This window comes from Arachis ipaensis, chromosome B2 (genome assembly GCF_059453495.1).
Source record: "Arachis ipaensis isolate K30076 ecotype BB chromosome B2, ASM5945349v1, whole genome shotgun sequence".
NCBI classification, from domain to species: domain Eukaryota; kingdom Viridiplantae; phylum Streptophyta; class Magnoliopsida; order Fabales; family Fabaceae; genus Arachis; species Arachis ipaensis.
In genome coordinates, this window is record NC_142437.1 from 115,782,562 (window position 1) to 115,801,222 (window position 18,661).

General features: G+C 31.0%; 2 protein-coding genes across 2 annotated transcripts; one reads left to right on the forward strand and one right to left on the reverse strand.

Moving 5' to 3' along the window:
- The first annotated feature begins 2,565 nt into the window (after nucleotides 1-2,565).
- On the forward strand, nucleotides 2,566-4,572 carry LOC148575312 (pectinesterase 2-like). The gene is made up of 2 exons (XM_088503913.1): nucleotides 2,566-3,529; nucleotides 3,618-4,572. The coding sequence occupies exons 1-2, from the start codon at nucleotides 2,662-2,664 to the stop codon at nucleotides 4,304-4,306; spliced, it is 1,557 nt and encodes a 518-aa protein (XP_088360039.1). The 5' UTR covers nucleotides 2,566-2,661; the 3' UTR covers nucleotides 4,307-4,572.
- Nucleotides 4,573-5,894: 1,322 nt separating this feature from the next.
- Nucleotides 5,895-12,683, reverse strand: LOC107627800 (uncharacterized). Its single transcript, XM_088506170.1, has 11 exons — nucleotides 12,587-12,683; nucleotides 12,290-12,469; nucleotides 12,030-12,183; nucleotides 11,734-11,885; nucleotides 11,563-11,634; nucleotides 10,576-10,626; nucleotides 10,020-10,458; nucleotides 8,986-9,914; nucleotides 8,055-8,893; nucleotides 7,676-7,958; nucleotides 5,895-7,558 (listed from the first exon to the last, which is right to left on the reverse strand). The coding sequence occupies exons 1-11, from the start codon at nucleotides 12,681-12,683 to the stop codon at nucleotides 5,895-5,897; spliced, it is 4,860 nt and encodes a 1,619-aa protein (XP_088362296.1).
- Nucleotides 12,684-18,661: the final 5,978 nt, after the last annotated feature.

Consider the following 18,661-nt stretch of genomic DNA (forward strand, 5'->3'; position numbering starts at 1 on the left):
AATTTTCTTAAAATGAAGTATTTATCTCCGGTTTTTCAAAGAAATCAGCGATACAGTATTGAGTTACAGGCTCCTATTCTAGTATTTAGTATGTAAAGTAGTCGTAATACTTCTTGCTATCAGAGTAGCGCAGTCGGAAGCGTAATTTCTGATAGTGAGAGTGTTACATGTTTGTTGTTCAAGAATAAAATAGTAGATAAGAATAAGGAATATTGATTCTTTTCGGTTAATTAATCTTGTAGCAAATTAAGAGGTTTAGGACTTATATTTCGATCAAATTCGGTGTCTTAGAAAATTTGACAAGCATATATATTAGAGGTATAAACAAGTGGCCTTCATTTCTAGTGACCAATAACTAACATACAACAAAGAAGCTAAGAACATATCATATATCGGTCTCGCTACGTTACCAACAGCATATCTGTCAACTTCTGCCAACTCTTATTTATAACTGTGTTTTATGAAAGTGTCTTCGTGGATATGTCTAATAAAAACGTCTTTTTTATAATTATGTTTAATAGAAGTGTCTTTATAGATATATTTTTTGGATGTATCTCTTTACATATGTATTTAAAATATAATAATTAATTATTATTGGCAATAAATTGGCAGATAATATGTTGGTACCATATACTTTTCCATCGTATATTCTCTCTAAGATGCAAGGCCAAAGAAAGATATAAGAATACAATGCAAATTGCAACTGGAAAATGGAAAGGTACGAAGAAAATTCAGAGAACGAACCATGCATGCGTGCATTATAATTCTGACTATATGCAAATGGGAAATTAAAATTGAACAAATAAATATAAGTGTATAAAATAAAGCTTTTAATTTGGCACGTGGTCAAGCATCAACGTAACTATTGATGGTCTTAATCCATGCATGGAGGTCATGTCTCTCTATTTGTCGTTATAAGCCCAATTTCAAGTTTCATATATGATTTTTATCATACTTTCCCTTAAATTAATTATATATAAAAAATGGTGAAAATTCAGGTGCAGTCGACTTAACGTGAAATTGATAGCTGAAAGTCATTAGACAAAAATTTAGTCAAATCAGTCAAGTAATCTAACAGCTCTTAGTTATCAACTTCATGTGAAGTCGACTGCACCTGAGTTTCCACTATAAAATATACATGATAGTTTTCTATGATAGGTTTTCATTCGATTTTTTCTTCCTTCAAAATTTTCATATAGTTACATTTTTTATGTTACTGATCATATATGACCAATGGAGTCCAACTTTTGGAATATGTGACGTAAGTGTGATGACTAATTAAGTAAAGTTTGATATTTGTTTGTACACAATTTATCAGTAACTAAAAGGATTATCCAAAGCATTTTATTAAATATTTTGAGTTTCATATTATTAAGTGCATAGCTAGTGTTTATATATATAATAAGAGCAACTACAAACAACCAACTTGTAAGTAATAGTTAATATTAATTAATTTTTTTTAATTTAAATTTCATAATTTAAAATAAAAAATTTAAGATTTAGAATTGCTTTGTTAGATAAAAAATTAATTTCTAATTAGACTCATATAAAAAGAAGTTTTCGGTAAGTTATTAACTTTACAGCTTCCGAAACAAGAAATTATATATACTGTTAAAGAAATTCTCCCGCATAAATTATTTTAAATGGGTAAATTATTTTTTGATACTTTCAATTTTTTTTAGTAGTTCAATAGAAAATCTATTAAACTTAAGTTGATCTAAGCCAGATCTACGTCATAATAACGGTAGAATAAATTTTTAGTTATCTAAGATATTCTCTAATTTAACGAGTCAAAAGTTAATTTATTGTAGATTTAAGTTTTATTATAAAATTTATTATTAATTAATAAATTGTTATATATATATAACACAATATAAATTACTAATTGATAATGTTAGAGAGACAAAAAAAACAGATAAAACTTGTCTTATTTAACATTCATTAATTATCGCAACAATTAATAAATGTTAAATGAAGTAAGTTATGACTGTTTTGGCTGATTTTCTTTGGTTACCAAATATTTTCAATTACTAATATTTATTTAAATAGATGACTCAACTGATCACTTCACCAAGTAAATTAATTCAATCAGTAGAATAGGTAAACATATGTTTTATTGGTGAAATAAATAAAGCATGAGAATATATATTTCTCTATATTATTTGATATTCCATGGCCATAACAATGCCAAATAAGCACTAATAATATACCCTACACATAACGCATTCTTAGCCACTTGTAGGTGCGTGGTGAAGCGTCAAATCAATTTCCACAATATTGACAAGTTCTAATTGGCTGCTTATGGGACAGCCTCCAAAAATTAAAGTCAAACGACACCTCCCACATATTTCCATGGTTTAGCTCATCAAATCAACAAAATAATACTTTATTATTATTATTATGATTCTAACTTGTGAACCAATTAGAAAAGTATTACAAATAGTGACTTTGAAATATCAACACGTAAACTGCATGCTTTACAGTTATAAGTTCCAACAACCAATATCTCCTTCTTCGCTCTATATAAAGAAGCTTGGTTTTGGACATCAAACACAACATTTTCAAATCAACCTCTAAACATATACATTAAACCTCATCAAATACGTCTTAGATTTTAACCATTACTTTTTCTTACAAAACATTATTGGCCATAAAAGTTCAATGGCAGCAATGCGTTTGCTCTTCAATTTTCTCATTGTTCCCTTCTTTCTATCAACTTTTGTCTATGCCTATTCTTCAAATGATGTTAAACATTGGTGTAGCCAAACCCCAAACCCTCAACCATGTGAGTATTTCTTGAGCAACAACCCTAATCACCAAACCAAACCTATTAACCAAAAAAGTGACTTTCTCAAGATTTCATTACAACTTGCCCAAGAGAGAGCTCTCATAGGTCATGCAAATACTCTTTCACTTGGCACAAAGTGCCGCAACCAACTTGAAAGAGTTGCATGGAATGATTGTGTTGACCTCTATCAACAAACCATTCATAAACTCAACAAAACCCTAGACCCTAACACCAAGTGCTCCCAAGTTGATGCTCAAACATGGCTTAGCACTGCTCTCACAAACCTTGAGACATGCAAAGCTGGCTTCTATGAACTTGGTGTTCAAGACTATGTCCTTCCTCTAATGTCCAACAATGTTACTAAGTTGCTAAGCAACACTTTGGCTCTTAACAACAATGGTGAATCTCATCAAGAGCCAAGTTACAAAAATGGATTCCCAACATGGGTCAAGCCTGGTGATAGAAAATTGCTACAAGCATCTTCTCCAGCTTCTCAAGCTAATGTAGTGGTGGCCAAAGACGGATCCGGAAAATACACAACAGTTATGGCAGCCATAAATGCAGCACCAAAGAGTAGCAGTGGAAGGTATGTGATATATGTGAAGGCCGGGATTTACAACGAGCAAGTAGAGATAAAGGCAAATAATATAATGTTAGTGGGAGATGGTATTGGAAAAACCATAATCACGGGCAGCCAAAGTGTGGGAGGAGGCACCACAACCTTCCGTTCCGCCACCGTTGGTAAGTAGAAGAATATCATTACTCCAATCATCTTTGTTTTTCTTTCCTTTACTTTGGACAATACTAAACTTTGTTTTAATTTTGACAGCTGTAACTGGAGATGGATTTATTGGTCAAGGCATGACATTTAGGAACACAGCAGGTGCAGCAAATCATCAAGCTGTTGCATTGCGTTCAGGATCAGACTTATCAGTTTTCTATCAATGCAGTTTCGAAGGTTATCAAGACACATTATATGTTTATTCTGATAGACAATTCTACAAAGAATGTGATATTTATGGCACTGTTGACTTTATCTTTGGTAATGCTGCTGTTGTCTTCCAAAACTGTAATCTATATGCAAGAAACCCTCCAAACAAAATTAACACCATCACTGCACAAGGAAGAACCGATCCAAACCAAAACACCGGCATTTCCATTCACAATTGTGTGGTTACAGCTGCATCGGATTTGAAAGCAGTGCAGAGCTCAGTTAAAACTTATCTTGGAAGGCCATGGCAACAATATTCAAGAACAGTTTTCATGAAGAGTTCTCTTGACAGCTTGATTGATCCAGCAGGTTGGTTGGAATGGAATGGTAACTTTGCATTAACCACATTGTATTATGGAGAGTACATGAACACTGGACTTGGATCTTCAACCGCAAACAGAGTTAAATGGGGAGGTTATCATGTTATTACCAGTGCTGCTGAAGCTTCAAAATTCAGTGTTGCAAATTTCATTGCTGGCAACTCATGGCTACCTTCCACTCGTATTCCTTTCACAGCTGGTCTTTAAATATTTTTCTTAGCTTTTTCTTATATATCTCTTCATTATTTTATTATTTTTTATTTTTTTGGTTAATACACATTGATTTCTAAATGTTGTACAAGCATATACATTAGGAAATACTTTCATTTCATTGTGATTGTTTTCATTATTTGTTATAGATTTTGCTTAGAGTATACACACAAGTAATTCCTTGTGTAAAGTTGTATGAAGTTTCTATGGAGCTTTTGAGATTGAATCGTAATAATATATTTCAATTAATTTATGCTTTTTAATTTGTTCACAATAAGTACATTGAACATTTATAATATTAAAATCATTCTTGTCAGAATCGAACCAACAATCAAATCACTGACAAAATTGATCCTATTTAAATAAAAAAATATAAAATAGTTTACAATCTAAAATTAAAATTTAAAATATATATATCTTCACTAATATTTTAAAAATAATTAAATTTTAACAAATTATAATTAACAAGTTATAATTTAATTAATAAATAAGTATATAAAATTTTAGTATTTTGTTATAATAAAAATTTTTTAATTTTATTTTTATATTAAAGTAAATATTTTTATTTTAATAACTAATTAATTAATTTATATTTATTATATTGTTATATACTATATATATTTATTAAAAAATAATATTAATAAATATCATATAATCATAAAAAATAATTATATTATAACTAATAAAAATATTTAATATTTTTTATTTATATATTTAATTATTTTTATATTAATAATTATGAGTAATAAAAAATATAATTAATTTAAATATAAGTGAGTATAAAATTAAAATAATATTTAAAAAAATTATTGTACATTTTTATTATATAATTAATAATTAACATTTAAAATAATAAAAAATAATATAACTTTTTTTTTGTTTATCCAAACAATATCCCCCACCCAACAGATTAATAACAATATAACTTATTACTGGTAAGCAGAACATACATGCATAAAAAAATCCAAATTTAAACTACATCTTTGTACGATTTTTTGGTTGAACTGAGTAATCCAATTCTATTCGTACACCTATTATTGCTAGAAAAGAAAATTCAATTATTATAATTTTTAAAGCGTTAACATTTGATAAAGGTTTTAAGTTTAACTAATATGTATTTTAAAAAAATATTAAGATTAGTATTAATAAAAAAAATTAATATTTATATTAATAAATATATGCAAAAAATTCATTAAAAATCAAAATTTTTGTTTTTTATACAAAATTTCTCAATTAAAATTTTTGTTTTTTCTTAATTATTGTTTTACGGCTAAATTTTTTAAATTTTAACTTACACGCAACCTTATATGTTACTTAGTTACTAAGACAAGAAAAAAAAAAGTGATTTTTGGTGCGAAAATGTTTGGTAACTAAAGAAAATCAGCCAAAAACAGCTATAACTTGCCTTATTTAGTATTCACTAGTGAAAGGACCCGTGCTACGCACGAAAAAAATTACATACAAAAACTAAATAATTTTAAACCAAACATATGGAAGGAATTACATGAAATCAATTTAAAAACATTTAACATAACTTGAAACACAATAGTATCACATAAAAAATGTAAAACTACTTGAAATAACATCAAAAAATATTGTTAAAAATTTCCCTGAATACTACATTTATTGTACTACCCTTGGGCATGGTACCATTATTCTGAATCAGCACTCTAAGGCATTTCTTTGATTTTACTCGAGAGAGTGCAACATACAGTTGTCCATGTGTAAAAACGGGTTTCGACAAAAATAGCCCAACAACACCCAAAGTCTGTCCCTGCGCCTTATTTATAGTCATTGCAAATGAAACAATCAAAGGGAATTGCCTCCTTCTGAACCTAAAAGGGAGTGTGTCATTATTTGGTATCATGTCCATGCGTGGAATGAGCACAACTCGGCCTGTCTGGTCCCCCGTCAATATAATGCACTCAATTACATGATTACCTAAACGACGAACCTGCATTCTCGTGCCATTGCACAACCCATTAGACTGATCAATGTTCCGAAGCAACATAACTGGTACACCTTCCTTCAAGCATATTTGGTGTGGAGGTAAACCTGAACAATTAATCGCATTCAAAACATCAGGTGAAAATGTGTCTAACTCAGACTCCATATTACCTTCTTCAACACATAGAGAATCAGAACTAAGATAAACTTTCTGTTCTCCAGGTAGTCGACTCATAATACTGTTGTTCACCTCATTCACAACTTCTAATGTGGGAGCAAGAATCGAACGTTCCTTGAAGTAATCAGTGTGGTTCAAGTTAGAAACAATATTTGGATAGACAAAATGTACCAACTCTCCAAAACCATCTTCAGTATCATTTATGAGCATGTCATCTAGAATCAAAACTTCTGACTCACCATCTGTAGAATCACCGGCGAATCCATCACCAATCTGGATAAGCCACTTGGCAAATTCGTTAACCTCACTATTGTCTTCGGAAATATCAGAAGATGCTAAACGCATATTCCTTGTTAAATTCAAGACTGAGCAGTGATCCCAGAGGTAAGATGAATTAATGGAAGCTTGAACAATATCTTGACGTGATCCCATCGGTATGACTGGAAGAATCTGTCGAAAGTCACCACCTAGTACAACAACCTTACCTGCAAAAGCCATGCTCGGCTTGTAAGATCGTTCATATCTTAGGATATCCTTCAGTGACTTGTCCAATGCCTCATAACAGTGTTTGTTCAACATTGGAGCTTCGTCCCATATAATCAAACTGGCTCTGGAAACCAACTTAGCAAGAGATGAACCTTGTTTAATGTTGCAAACTGAATCCTCGTTAATGTTTAGAGGTATCTTAAATTTTGAATGAGTAGTGCGTCCATTGGGGAGAAGTAGTGAAGCAATACCACTTGATGCAACATTTAGAACAATCTTTCCCTCACACCTTAATGAAGCAGAAAGCGTACGCCAAAGGAATGTCTTGCCAGTACCACCATACCCATAAACAAAGTAAAATCCGCCACGATCCATGTTCACGGCATCAAGTATTGTATGATATGCATAGCTCTGTTCATTATTCATAGATTGCAAAGCATCATTCAACTCTTGACGGAGTAAAATTCTATCAAAATTCAACTCATCCATTATCAACCGATCCTCAATACCATCAATCGCTTGCATATCGGGATAAGGCAACGTAGAAAATTCTTTCAAAGATCTACCATTAGCTTGTAATCGTTCCTCAAGTTTCATCAATGTTAAGTTCAAAATCTGATCATCAGCTAATACTAAATCTGTAAAATTTATAACAAAATGGTAATCACCGAAGAAGAAAACCAAGAAAAGTTAACACAACTGCATAATTATATGAGAGAGTGATAAATAATAGTATAAAAAAATAAACAACGAACCATCAGAATGGTGAATCCTTCTCTGCAAGTATAGTATGTCTTCGGATAATTGCTGATAGCATGATTGCCAAACTACTTCAGGGCGAGATATGTTATTAGATATAAGAAGAACAACAAAGAGATCACGAACATACGAACCAGATGCCCATGAACTTGCTTCCAAAATAGCATCATTAAACTCCTTGTCATCTTGAAGAAGACCTAATGCATAACATGCTTCCTTGAATGTGTCATAAACAACACCTTCGACGGTCCTAATATCAATGAAACTTTTGCATCCTTTCTGTATGTTAAGTAAAAGTCTCAAATAATAATCTTCACCATTCCCCCTAGGGACATGAGTTAACCGGCCAATAGAAAAACCCTATTTTCGTGGGACCCACATGGAAACATCATCTTTCCATACAAACTTGTTTGGGAACTCACTATAGGTCAAGGACCTGGCAAAGGGATACACATTATTAGCAAGGAACCATGCCAATAATTTGGTCAACTTGCCTTCTACACGATTCAGAACAGCTTGAATATTATCATGATCTCTGAAAATTACAGGATGATCTTCAGGGAGGTGAAAAGGCAACCTAATAACAGCAGGTTCTTTAATTTGAATGTCATAACCAAATAATCTCCAAGCCGCCTCGCATGAGGATATATAACGACAGTCATAATAGTTGTTTATTTCATCCACTACACGTCCAGACATTGAGTCCTCGGCAGATTGATAGAAAGAAGCAGTTACACGATCATTACCCTTGTGCACATATTTAAATAGATACTTGATAGCAGAAGTTTGGCATGTATGCTCCACATTTATATGACAGCCATACCTCAGCAACAAATAAGGATTGTATGGTACAATGAATGAATTATCAATGATAACATTCCTCTTTGTTAACGTTCGACCATTGTCTGGTCTCTTATACTTGGGGAACCCGGCTTCATCAATAACAGTACGTGACCTAAATGGCTTAGGAAAAAATTTTGAACAGTGGCCCTCTACCATGCACGGACTCTTTTTGTTATGTCGACCGCAAGGACCATGTACCATGAATCTCTCAACAGCAGCATACAACTTTGGTCTACGACGCTTATCAGGTATCTCAGCAGAAATAAACTTATCAATATCTGATGGAGACTTTGGCTTGTCTAGAGGATGAATGAATAACAATATGTGTGCATGGGGTAAACCCCTCTTCTGAAATTCAACAGTGCATACATCTGAAACAATTAGAAAAAAATAGAGTTAAAACAAATATGACAATTTGTACGTATAACATGTAATAATAATGAACTTCTAAAATATATCTTACATCCAACAATTTTTCCAAAAGGAACACCGCTTTTAAAATCGCTGATTAAATGATTAAGCTTAATCTTGAATATCCTTGATACAATGTCTGGACGATCCTGAGGTGATAAACCAGAACCGTGAAGCAATCTCTTAACCTCATCCCAGTCAGGATTGGAAGTAATTGTAATAAAGAAGCTAGGATATCCAGCATATTTGCAAATAGCAAAAGCATCCTTGCAGTTGTTAAACATGTACCTAGGACCACCGGTAAATGTGCTAGGAAGAATAATACGCTGCCCAGTGGCAACGGCGTCAGCTTCGCCTCTTACGAATGACTCATGTAAGGCCTTGTATCTTTCAACCCTTAACTTTGGCTGGTTAAATCTAATAAAGCTCAATCGTTCAGCCTCAACCATTGTATATGCATCAACCAAGAATTGTTGGAAAAGTCTAGCAGAATGTAACAAAATAGGAGAATCTTGAGACCTCATCTGCAAGCGATAGGCAAAGAACTCCCTCATGCTGATAGTTTTCCTCTTCTTTGAACCATCAATATTGTAATGAAAGGAAGTTTCAATTCCAACCCTATATCCGTCCTCCGCATATGGAAACAATAAAGGATACTGCAAAGCAAGGTATTGTGGGTGAAGAACATCAATCCTTTTTAACTGGCTAGAATGTGACTCAACTATTATATCCCTTTCCAAAGAGGACTCATCAATATCACCCAATATGATAACTGCAACCTCAGATACTGTTGGCAAATTATAACGCCTTCCATCAGTATTCCTTCTTCTAATCAACTTAATTCTTATGTCAGGAGGATTAAAATCTTTAAACCGGTCTCGAGCATATCGAAACGTCCTTGCTAATGGGTTGTGAATATCAAGCATAGTTTTAAGTTGAGCTACAATAACTCTTTCCACATCGGTGATATCATCAGATTGCCTATTTAATATTTATAACTGAATTAGACATATTTGGCTGCACAAAAAATACTTGTAGTATAAAATTATTAAAAAAGGTTAATAAAATTTAGAAAACTAAACTTACCGAACAGCCTTAATTCGATTCTCGACTTCATTATCAGTATCATATATATATAGCTGAGCAAACTTTAGGGTATTATTCACTGACGGAAGTAAGCTACCAATAGAATGGTAATTCTGACCGCTAAGTAAAAATGTTGGTGGGGTAGATCCATTGTTTATGTTGTTGTTCATTCTACCAGCCATAGATGTGAATGAAAACATAGAATTGAATAGTCGAATTTTCTTCTTAAAGAACCTCGATGTCTCATCATGCTTAAAGTGAAGATTTTGTAAAATATCAGGAGTTGATTTAAGAATAGGCAATTGAACCTTCCCATCCATACAACAAAGACCAAAATGTGGTGTAGCATGCCCATTAGTTCTGGTTAATCTCTCTTTATTCCACATGTTGGCATTGCAAAATAGACAACAAAAAATAGGATCACCCGCATCCCAATAATCTATAGAAGAATAACATGCAGAAATTTTATGCAGAAAATAGAAAAAAAAAGTTAATAAACATATATATAAATTAATAAAAATAATCCTAAACATTTGTAAAGGGTAAGGCTATAAACCTTCCTCGTTTTCTTCAAGCTGATCATGATCAGAATGTTGAAAAACATGTCCTGTATATTATGAAAGAGATAAACAAATAAATAAGACCTCTAAAATATTTAAGGATTTTGTTATCATATGCCTTTAAGAAACACGTTAATAAATATTAATTGTATCTGCTAATTTTTATAAACTTTTGTTCAAAATTATCCTCTAAAATTATTAGTGTTAAATCTGAAAAATGTTAATTGACCTTTTACATTATTTTTCTTTATTTCTTCTTCATATTTTCTTATACATACAAATAAGAAAATTAATAATGCCGTGGAGTACATGGTTTCTAGCATTTCCTATTTGCATTGTAATTCCTCAACCTATCTAATTTACTCTCTTTGTTATATGCTCATCTGTTTTAAAAAAAATTTTAATTAATCTGTCTTGTTATTTGATAAAGCAAATTAAAGATACACCGAAATACTATTTAAAAGCTAACGATTCTTACCCATTTTTACTTGTTAAAAAATAGAGTTTTATAATTTTTTTGTTTAATTTGTTGAATGTACTCTCTCAATTTATCTACTCACACCTACCTTATCTGTTATAGATGTTACATTGTAGTAGTAAAAGAAGGGTAAAAAATGAAAAAAAAAATAAATATGCTTGAGTGAAAAAATAATTTTACATATAATATATAGATATTATGTTGTAACGGTGAATTCAGAAAAAAATTAAATATGCTTACGTAAAAAATTAAATCGACCGAATATTTTTAGAGAAAATTTTGAATAATGTAATTAAAGTTTTAAAGCTTAATTTAGGAATGAAAATATGAGAGATGATGATATTAATTTAGTAGACTAACTAATCCTTAAATGACACATGAATTTATAATTATCAAATACAATTAATGCTTCTAAGCTATTTCCTAAGGGAATAGAATAGCAAAATCAAATATTTAATTAGGACATAATATATAAAAGCTATATAATAGAAATTAAAATTATTACCAACTGCATCCACTGTATCTGACTCGGGTATGAAGGCATCATCTACAGCAATGTCATCATATCCATCAATGACTGCATACATAGATATATCATTACATAATAATTGTACCTTGTATATAAGTAAATAGCATTACTCTAAATAATTGAAAAAATACAAAAGGTGTAAAATACATTCGCAGTCATGTTGAACTTCTTGGGAAGAAATTTCAACTGAGTAAGCTGCTGAATGATCGATGTCTAATTGGGATTCGTTAAACAAATTACGGGTAGTCCCAGCAAGATGAATCAACGTCTTTGAAGATGGAATCAAAGGACGTTTGCTCCTAAATTCATACGGAATGAACAACTGAATCAATATTGAAAAGAAACTCTACAGAACAAAAATAAATATAATAATAACACATAAGTGATGTGGGATAACTGCTTCAAAATAACTACATGAATAATTTCATGTCTGCCGAATATACCTGTAACTTGTTTCAACATCTAGATTGGCAGATGGAACCAAAATAGTCTCCGCATTGGCTCCGAGGTTAGAAGTAACATTCTGCTTCAGAGAATGATTCTCCTTACCATGAATTTGACCTCCACATGTATTAATGGATATAGCAGAATATTGAGCTAATATGATATTTCAGTTAATAATTAAAAAAAAATCACATATAGACGTAATTTAAATAAACATCAGTAAAAAGAATCAAATGGGATGAAATTTAAAAATTCGGACCATTAGTCTTGTCAGATAGAGGTGTTCTATTTTGCCCATCACAAAGACGAACATCATAACGATGTATTGAAGTAGAGGCACTGTCATAATTCTGAGTGGATTGAAATATATTTTCCTTCTCGCACAATATAGGTGAATGATTTGTTGTAGAATGCCTCTTCATAGGTAATATTTGGCCATCTGCAAGTTTCATAAATTCAAAACATCTAATTAAATCGAAGGCTAAATCATAAGAAAATAACAAAGAGCACGAAATGATTGTTTGTGATAAATTCGAAAAGGAGCATACTATCTAACCTTCAAAGGCCACGTTTTTAGCCCTTTTCTGCCTTCTAATGAGACTCCTATTAAGCCTTGCAAGCTTAGGAGAAATCTGATAATCTGTGTCTTCCATTTCTAATGAATATAAGTTTGCTGGATATATGATGAATACAGTGGATGAAAGAAATTTTAGAGAATGGTTAATGAATTCAATGAATATAGAAAATGATAGCTAATGAGGGGAACAAAAAAAAGAACTGAGACATACCAAACTAATAAGAAATTGAAATTACAATAAGAACATATGACATAAAACTGAGATACACAACTGGAAATGGACTATATAATGAAAGAAAGTGACAATAATATACACATATAATATGTTTGTATAACCTCTCTAAATAGACCTCTATGGTTACGTTCTATGTGATAGCAATAATTAAGAAATACAGGCCCAATGGATGGTGAATGGAGGAAAACACACAACCTACCATGTAGGCTACAATTTAATTGTTATATTTAAATTGTTTGAGTACAGTTGAATAAAGTGAAAAAAATATTGAAGGGCATAATAATATATAAAAAGGCAAGAAATCAGTGTAAGCTATAATTATATAACAGAAGAAAAAATGATACCGCATAAGGGTGAATATGTCAGTGGTAGAATTGAAAAAAACTATTAAATCTATAAAAATGATAAAATAATTTATTAAAACTAAAATGTAGCTAATGATCGTCAAAATGTTAAAAAATTTATATAACCGATACACCAACTATATATGGAACAACAACCAGTAAATACATTGAATGTATCAGCTTAAAAGTTATATCACGATCTGGTCATTAAAAACTTGTAAAGCTTGATTGTAACATAAAGAATCCCAAAAATAAAAACAAAATCAGATAATTAAATAGAATTAATAAGCACAGTCAAAATAATATAAATAAATGAACAGTGTATCTTACTTCAAACACTTAACATTATAATTAATCATTACATTGATTGATGCATAATGTTTTTTAGATAGCTAGAGAAGTTTACAAAAAAAAAAAATGTCTAGATACTTAGGTACCATGAAGATCATAACATGGTACTTGCATATCTAACCATAATACCAAAATATTATGGGATTAAATCAATGACATGATATATCCATCAACTAAACAAAAATTAACTAACATGGACAATAAGGAAAAAAAACTATCAAGGTTTAGAAATAGATAATGCTAAACAATACTTAATTTTTTATAATTTCTGCATACATGACTCTCTCATCTTCTGCTGAAACCATGAACTTAAGCTTGCTACCTACACTTAATAAATTATTCCTAACAAATGCACGCCAGGCCCTGGTCATTAAAACTTCATAATATGACTTCTCTTTGTTAGTCCATCTGAGCACCATGTTGTAAGCATAGCCACCCTTCTGACGCAATCTTACATAATCAAATTGAGAAGGAAATGCCTTCTTTGCAAACTCAGGAGCCAAAACCTGATGGAGAATTAATGATGATTTAAAAAAATTAGTCACAAAAAAGAGATAATTTAAAATGTTTAAATGAACGCTTACCAAAGAACCAGACCCGATATCATTGACATCAAGAACACACACATGGGTAACAAAGGAAGGCTGGTATGGCTGGGGTTTTGGGAGAAACTCAAAAAAAGTTGGCCGGTTGAGAGCAGCATCACATAGTGGATGGTTAGGGAGAAATACAACCTGTTCATTGAAATTCTTTGAAAAAAAGTCATGGAATTTGATTGGTATAACAGAACCAATAAACTGGTCTGATTCCATGGTGCACAATGGAATTTCCTGAACAACCTGATTGCCATTGTTAACAACGTTACATTGACTACTCTGGGCATGTTGATGAGATTGTTCTGTCTCCATCAAATTGCAATCAGGGGAAGGAGGCAGATTAGAAAGATTAGAGATTTTCTTAGATTTTTTCTTTTTGAATGCAGCTATAACATTGCTCCTAAAAATTTGGTCTTCATCGTCAGGCAATTTATCCTTACCCTTGTCAGTAACAGTAGCATGCAAATAGCCCTTGTAGTTACGTTTCAAGGCAACCATCCTTAACATCAAGTCATCCCTCACACTAAGAATATAAAAGAACTTTCTGCAAACATATATTATCTTCAAAGAACCTCCACAACCAATACCATATATCTCAATGATATTCTGCATTCCGTCTATAATGTAAGCACTGGATTCACCCCTAAGGATACGCAGCTCAACTTGATTGTCATGTTCATCAAATAGAATAATGGTATTATCAAAAAAATTCTTGTACTCTCTATAAAAAAGGCTTGGAATTCCATGCAGTGACTACAAACATAAAATTAAAAAATAATCACTAAAGAGCTGAAAAACAACTTTTAATACAAAAGTCTAAATAAATCATAAATGCAACTGAATCAAGTAAAGGTCTCATTAAAAGGGATTCAATTACCGAAAAGGGGTCGATGTTCAAGTAGAATCCTCTAGCATGCAATTTTTGGATAGGTGCCACATTGGTGTTAGCCATTGACACAATGCTTACTATTGGAAGAATTGGAAATGAGTAAAATAATGAAAAGAAAACTTGGTGCAGAACAATAAATGAAATAAAAAAATAGTAATGCAGATCAGTAATAAATAGGATTGCTTCAAAGAAAACTTTACTGCTTATGCCAAAGTAACATGGATAATAATGTTACATATTTTGAAGTGTAGAAAACTTATATGGATTTATATTGTGAAGGAAATCGACTGAATTCACGTTAAGTTGTAAGGGACACCAAAGGTTTTTTAAATAAACTCATAAAATTAAAGAAAACTATATTTGTATACAGAAAGTGTAAATTTCACCAAGCAAAATGGTTGAATAAATATCACTGCAAATAAAACATGATTATATCTATTTGATATCATGAACATATATAATACTTAGACCTAAGATAACTACTTGATTCTGAAAAATGTGAACTGTAATAATAAAAAAAAAAAAAGGCAAGACTTCATTATCCTTTATTGCACTCAACATAAAACTACTGGTGGATTGTCTGTTACAGCAGATAAGCATTATGTTAAGTTTAGAAATTGCTATTGGTCAGAAATCCAATTGGTTAGAAGCACATCAGAAAAGGTAATGATTAGCATAGAGCAGTGCAAAAATCAATTGAAGTTGAAAAGGCTGGGAAGTTCAACAAAAGAGCAAGATAAGATTTATGAATAAATAAATGTTAAAAAAAAGATAAGAGTACTTAATAAAAAGAATTTAAAAACATTGACGCATATATATAATGAACTCCAACATGTCATCTAAAAATGTTATTAAACCTTTATTGATGTAATACTAATAGTTAAGAGTTATTTGTGTTGTGAAAAGTATATTAACTATAATAACTGGTATGTAAAAATAAATAGACGTTATTAAGAAAATTAAAAATAGAGAGTGAACTCATTAGAGTTCCAACTTGAACGTGTAACCAAAAGTATTTTATAGAAAAAACTATGTTTTGGATAAAATCAAGGTGAGTTTCTCTTAAATATCAAGATTAGGTAATGTGGTAAAGCTACATATATAGCAAGAGATGTAAAAAAAATGTATTTCATTGTAACTGTGCATTATAAACACATGTTAATGAGATAAAATGTATATAATGAAATTTAATGCAAAATCATAGACCGCAAAAAAAATATTGATATGAAAAGGTATATAAGAATATAAGAATAAAACAAAAAAACACTTATAAATCTAAGAATAAACTAATAAAACTACAGAAAGATGTGACATGTGCGAATAAATGGGTAAGTTTAAAGGAATACACAAAATGGAGTTTTATTATATACATAAAGTAAAAACTAATATCACTTCTCTAATCAAGGCAACGTGGAAAAATGAAAAAAAAAATATAAGACAAAAGTAGAATATTTGTCAAACATCATAATAATCATGCAAGTGGATAAAGCATATAATTGTTAATTTTGTGGTCTAAATATGATAAGAGTAAAAGTTATTAATATATTAAAGCACTAAGAGGTTTAACTACTATAAAGTATTTGCATAAGAAAAATTAATAACAGTTATTTAGGATTGATAGAAAATCAAATCAATGCTATAGAAATGAGAGATAAACATGTATAATTTTATAACCATTAAACATAGATAAACTTAATAATTCCATTTCAAGAAAGTACTCATAAATAAGACCTCCATTGAAATGAATACCTTTAAAAAAAAATAATTATACCTCAGAAAGAACCCATTAACTGTTTTACATTCATAAGGACATAAATTACACTTGAAAAAAAATACATAAATGGTTGTCACCACTAAACCTTTCAATGTCAGAATTTTTTGTTCATGTGTAAATTATAAAGTCATAAAACACAATGGTAAACATATATGGCAAATAAAGAGCATGAAGAACTTTACATATGAGATTAAGGTATTGCAATATAGTGATAGAACAATTTATATCATTAGCTGCTAACTTAATTTTAATTAAAAGGAAAATCGGGACAACTTGTATCCAAAATACATGATAGAATTATATTTTATATATATATAGAGAGAGATAATTTAAACAAAAAATAAATAACAACATAGAAATCAAAATTCGATAAAAAACATAGTCTAATATGCAAAACATGATTAAAAAAACCACAGTAAATAAGCACTGAAAAGAAAATTACAACTACATAAGTAGACTATTACAAATTAAGTAAACTGGTAGATCTAAAAGCATTGTAAGTTATGTCTCGCCGATCTTCACATGCATTATAGAGTCGTCCAAATTACTAACAGAAAATTTGAGCAGAGTACCACTCTTGAAACCATATATGGTGGCAAAATCCTTCCAACCCCTAGTCAAGTACAGCTGAAACTTCTTGATTTTACCCCACCTTAGACCCATTCGGTAGTAATGCCCATTCTGAAAAACAACCAAAACAGAACTACGCCTACTAGGGAATGCTTTTTCTGCAAATCTTGAAGGAAGCAACTAATATATGCAAAAAATAAAAATCATTAATTACACATAATTGAGGCATTATAGAGTTGTTCAATATAGTATAAAGCAAACACAAATATTACCAATGAGCATATCTCTAATTGATTAGAGGTGAGCAGCTTCTCGCATGTAATGACCTCAGGCGATGGCTTGATTGAGTTGGTAGGTGGTTGCTGAAAAGGGCTAGACATGTAACAATGATTAATTTTCTTCAAGGAATCTTCAACAGGTAACCGAAGCTTGTGATTGGAGTTTCCAAGAGATACGAAATTAAAACCCAAAGGATCACCATGCTGGAGTGGGAAAGGGGACTTGATTGAATTCTGGACAGGTGAGTAATTCAGAATGGGATAACCATGAATAAGTGGATTTTGTAAAGCATGTTGTTGTTGTCCTTGATGAAAATTGTTCAAAGGATTATTTATTGAAACTAAAGAAGAATTAACACCATCATTAATAGGACGATTGGAAGGGATAGAATTAATAACATCTATGTCTGACATGACACCATCAATATAGAATTGGTCAAGATAGGGTGGGACATCAGAGTTCATGCTAGAATCTGATGAAATATCAATTACAATATTAGGATTGGGTTGTAATGACAAAACATTCAATGAAGGATCAGTAACGTTATTGTTAACAAAAGGATGGCACATAGGATCAAGAAAAAGCTTAGTGGGTGGATCAGGAAGGGGCTTCTTGATCATGCTAACATCTTTAACTTTGGTGATGATGAAGACATTTTCACCTACATAGATTAACTTGAGCCAACCACCATTCTCCAAACCAAACAATCTAATCAGATTATCAAATCCAAATAGAATATATCCAGCAGATTGGCATATTCCAATAATCAACTCAACCAAGTTCTCATTAAGGTCAATGAAGAAAACTCTCTCACTAAGTTGGTCCTTATATCTCCTATAGAATATTGAAGGAAATTCAGGCTGGACCTACATGCAACAAAAAATAGAAATCCAAAATAAATTTAAACTAAATCAATTGTAATGAGATAATGATTGAAAGAAAATTATAAAATAGTATAAACATAGTATAGAAATATTGAAATAACTTAAACTGACCTCATTAGGATCAACTTCAAA

What these genes read in the sequence shown, in the direction of transcription:
- LOC148575312 (XM_088503913.1), top strand. Translation starts at nt 2,662, where the DNA reads ATGGCAGCAATGCGTTTGCTCTTCAATTTTCTCATTGTTCCCTTCTTT. An exon ending in CTTCCGTTCCGCCACCGTTG is followed by an intron (nt 3,530 to 3,617) that starts GTAAGTAGAAGA and finishes TAATTTTGACAG; the next exon opens with CTGTAACTGGAGATGGATTT.
- LOC107627800 (XM_088506170.1), bottom strand. Translation starts at nt 12,683, where the DNA reads ATGGAAGACACAGATTATCAGATTTCTCCTAAGCTTGCAAGGCTTAAT. An exon ending in AGATACAGTGGATGCAGTTG is followed by an intron (nt 10,627 to 11,562) that starts GTAATAATTTTA and finishes CATAATATACAG; the next exon opens with GACATGTTTTTCAACATTCT. An exon ending in TTTTGGAAAAATTGTTGGAT is followed by an intron (nt 8,894 to 8,985) that starts GTAAGATATATT and finishes TAATTGTTTCAG; the next exon opens with ATGTATGCACTGTTGAATTT.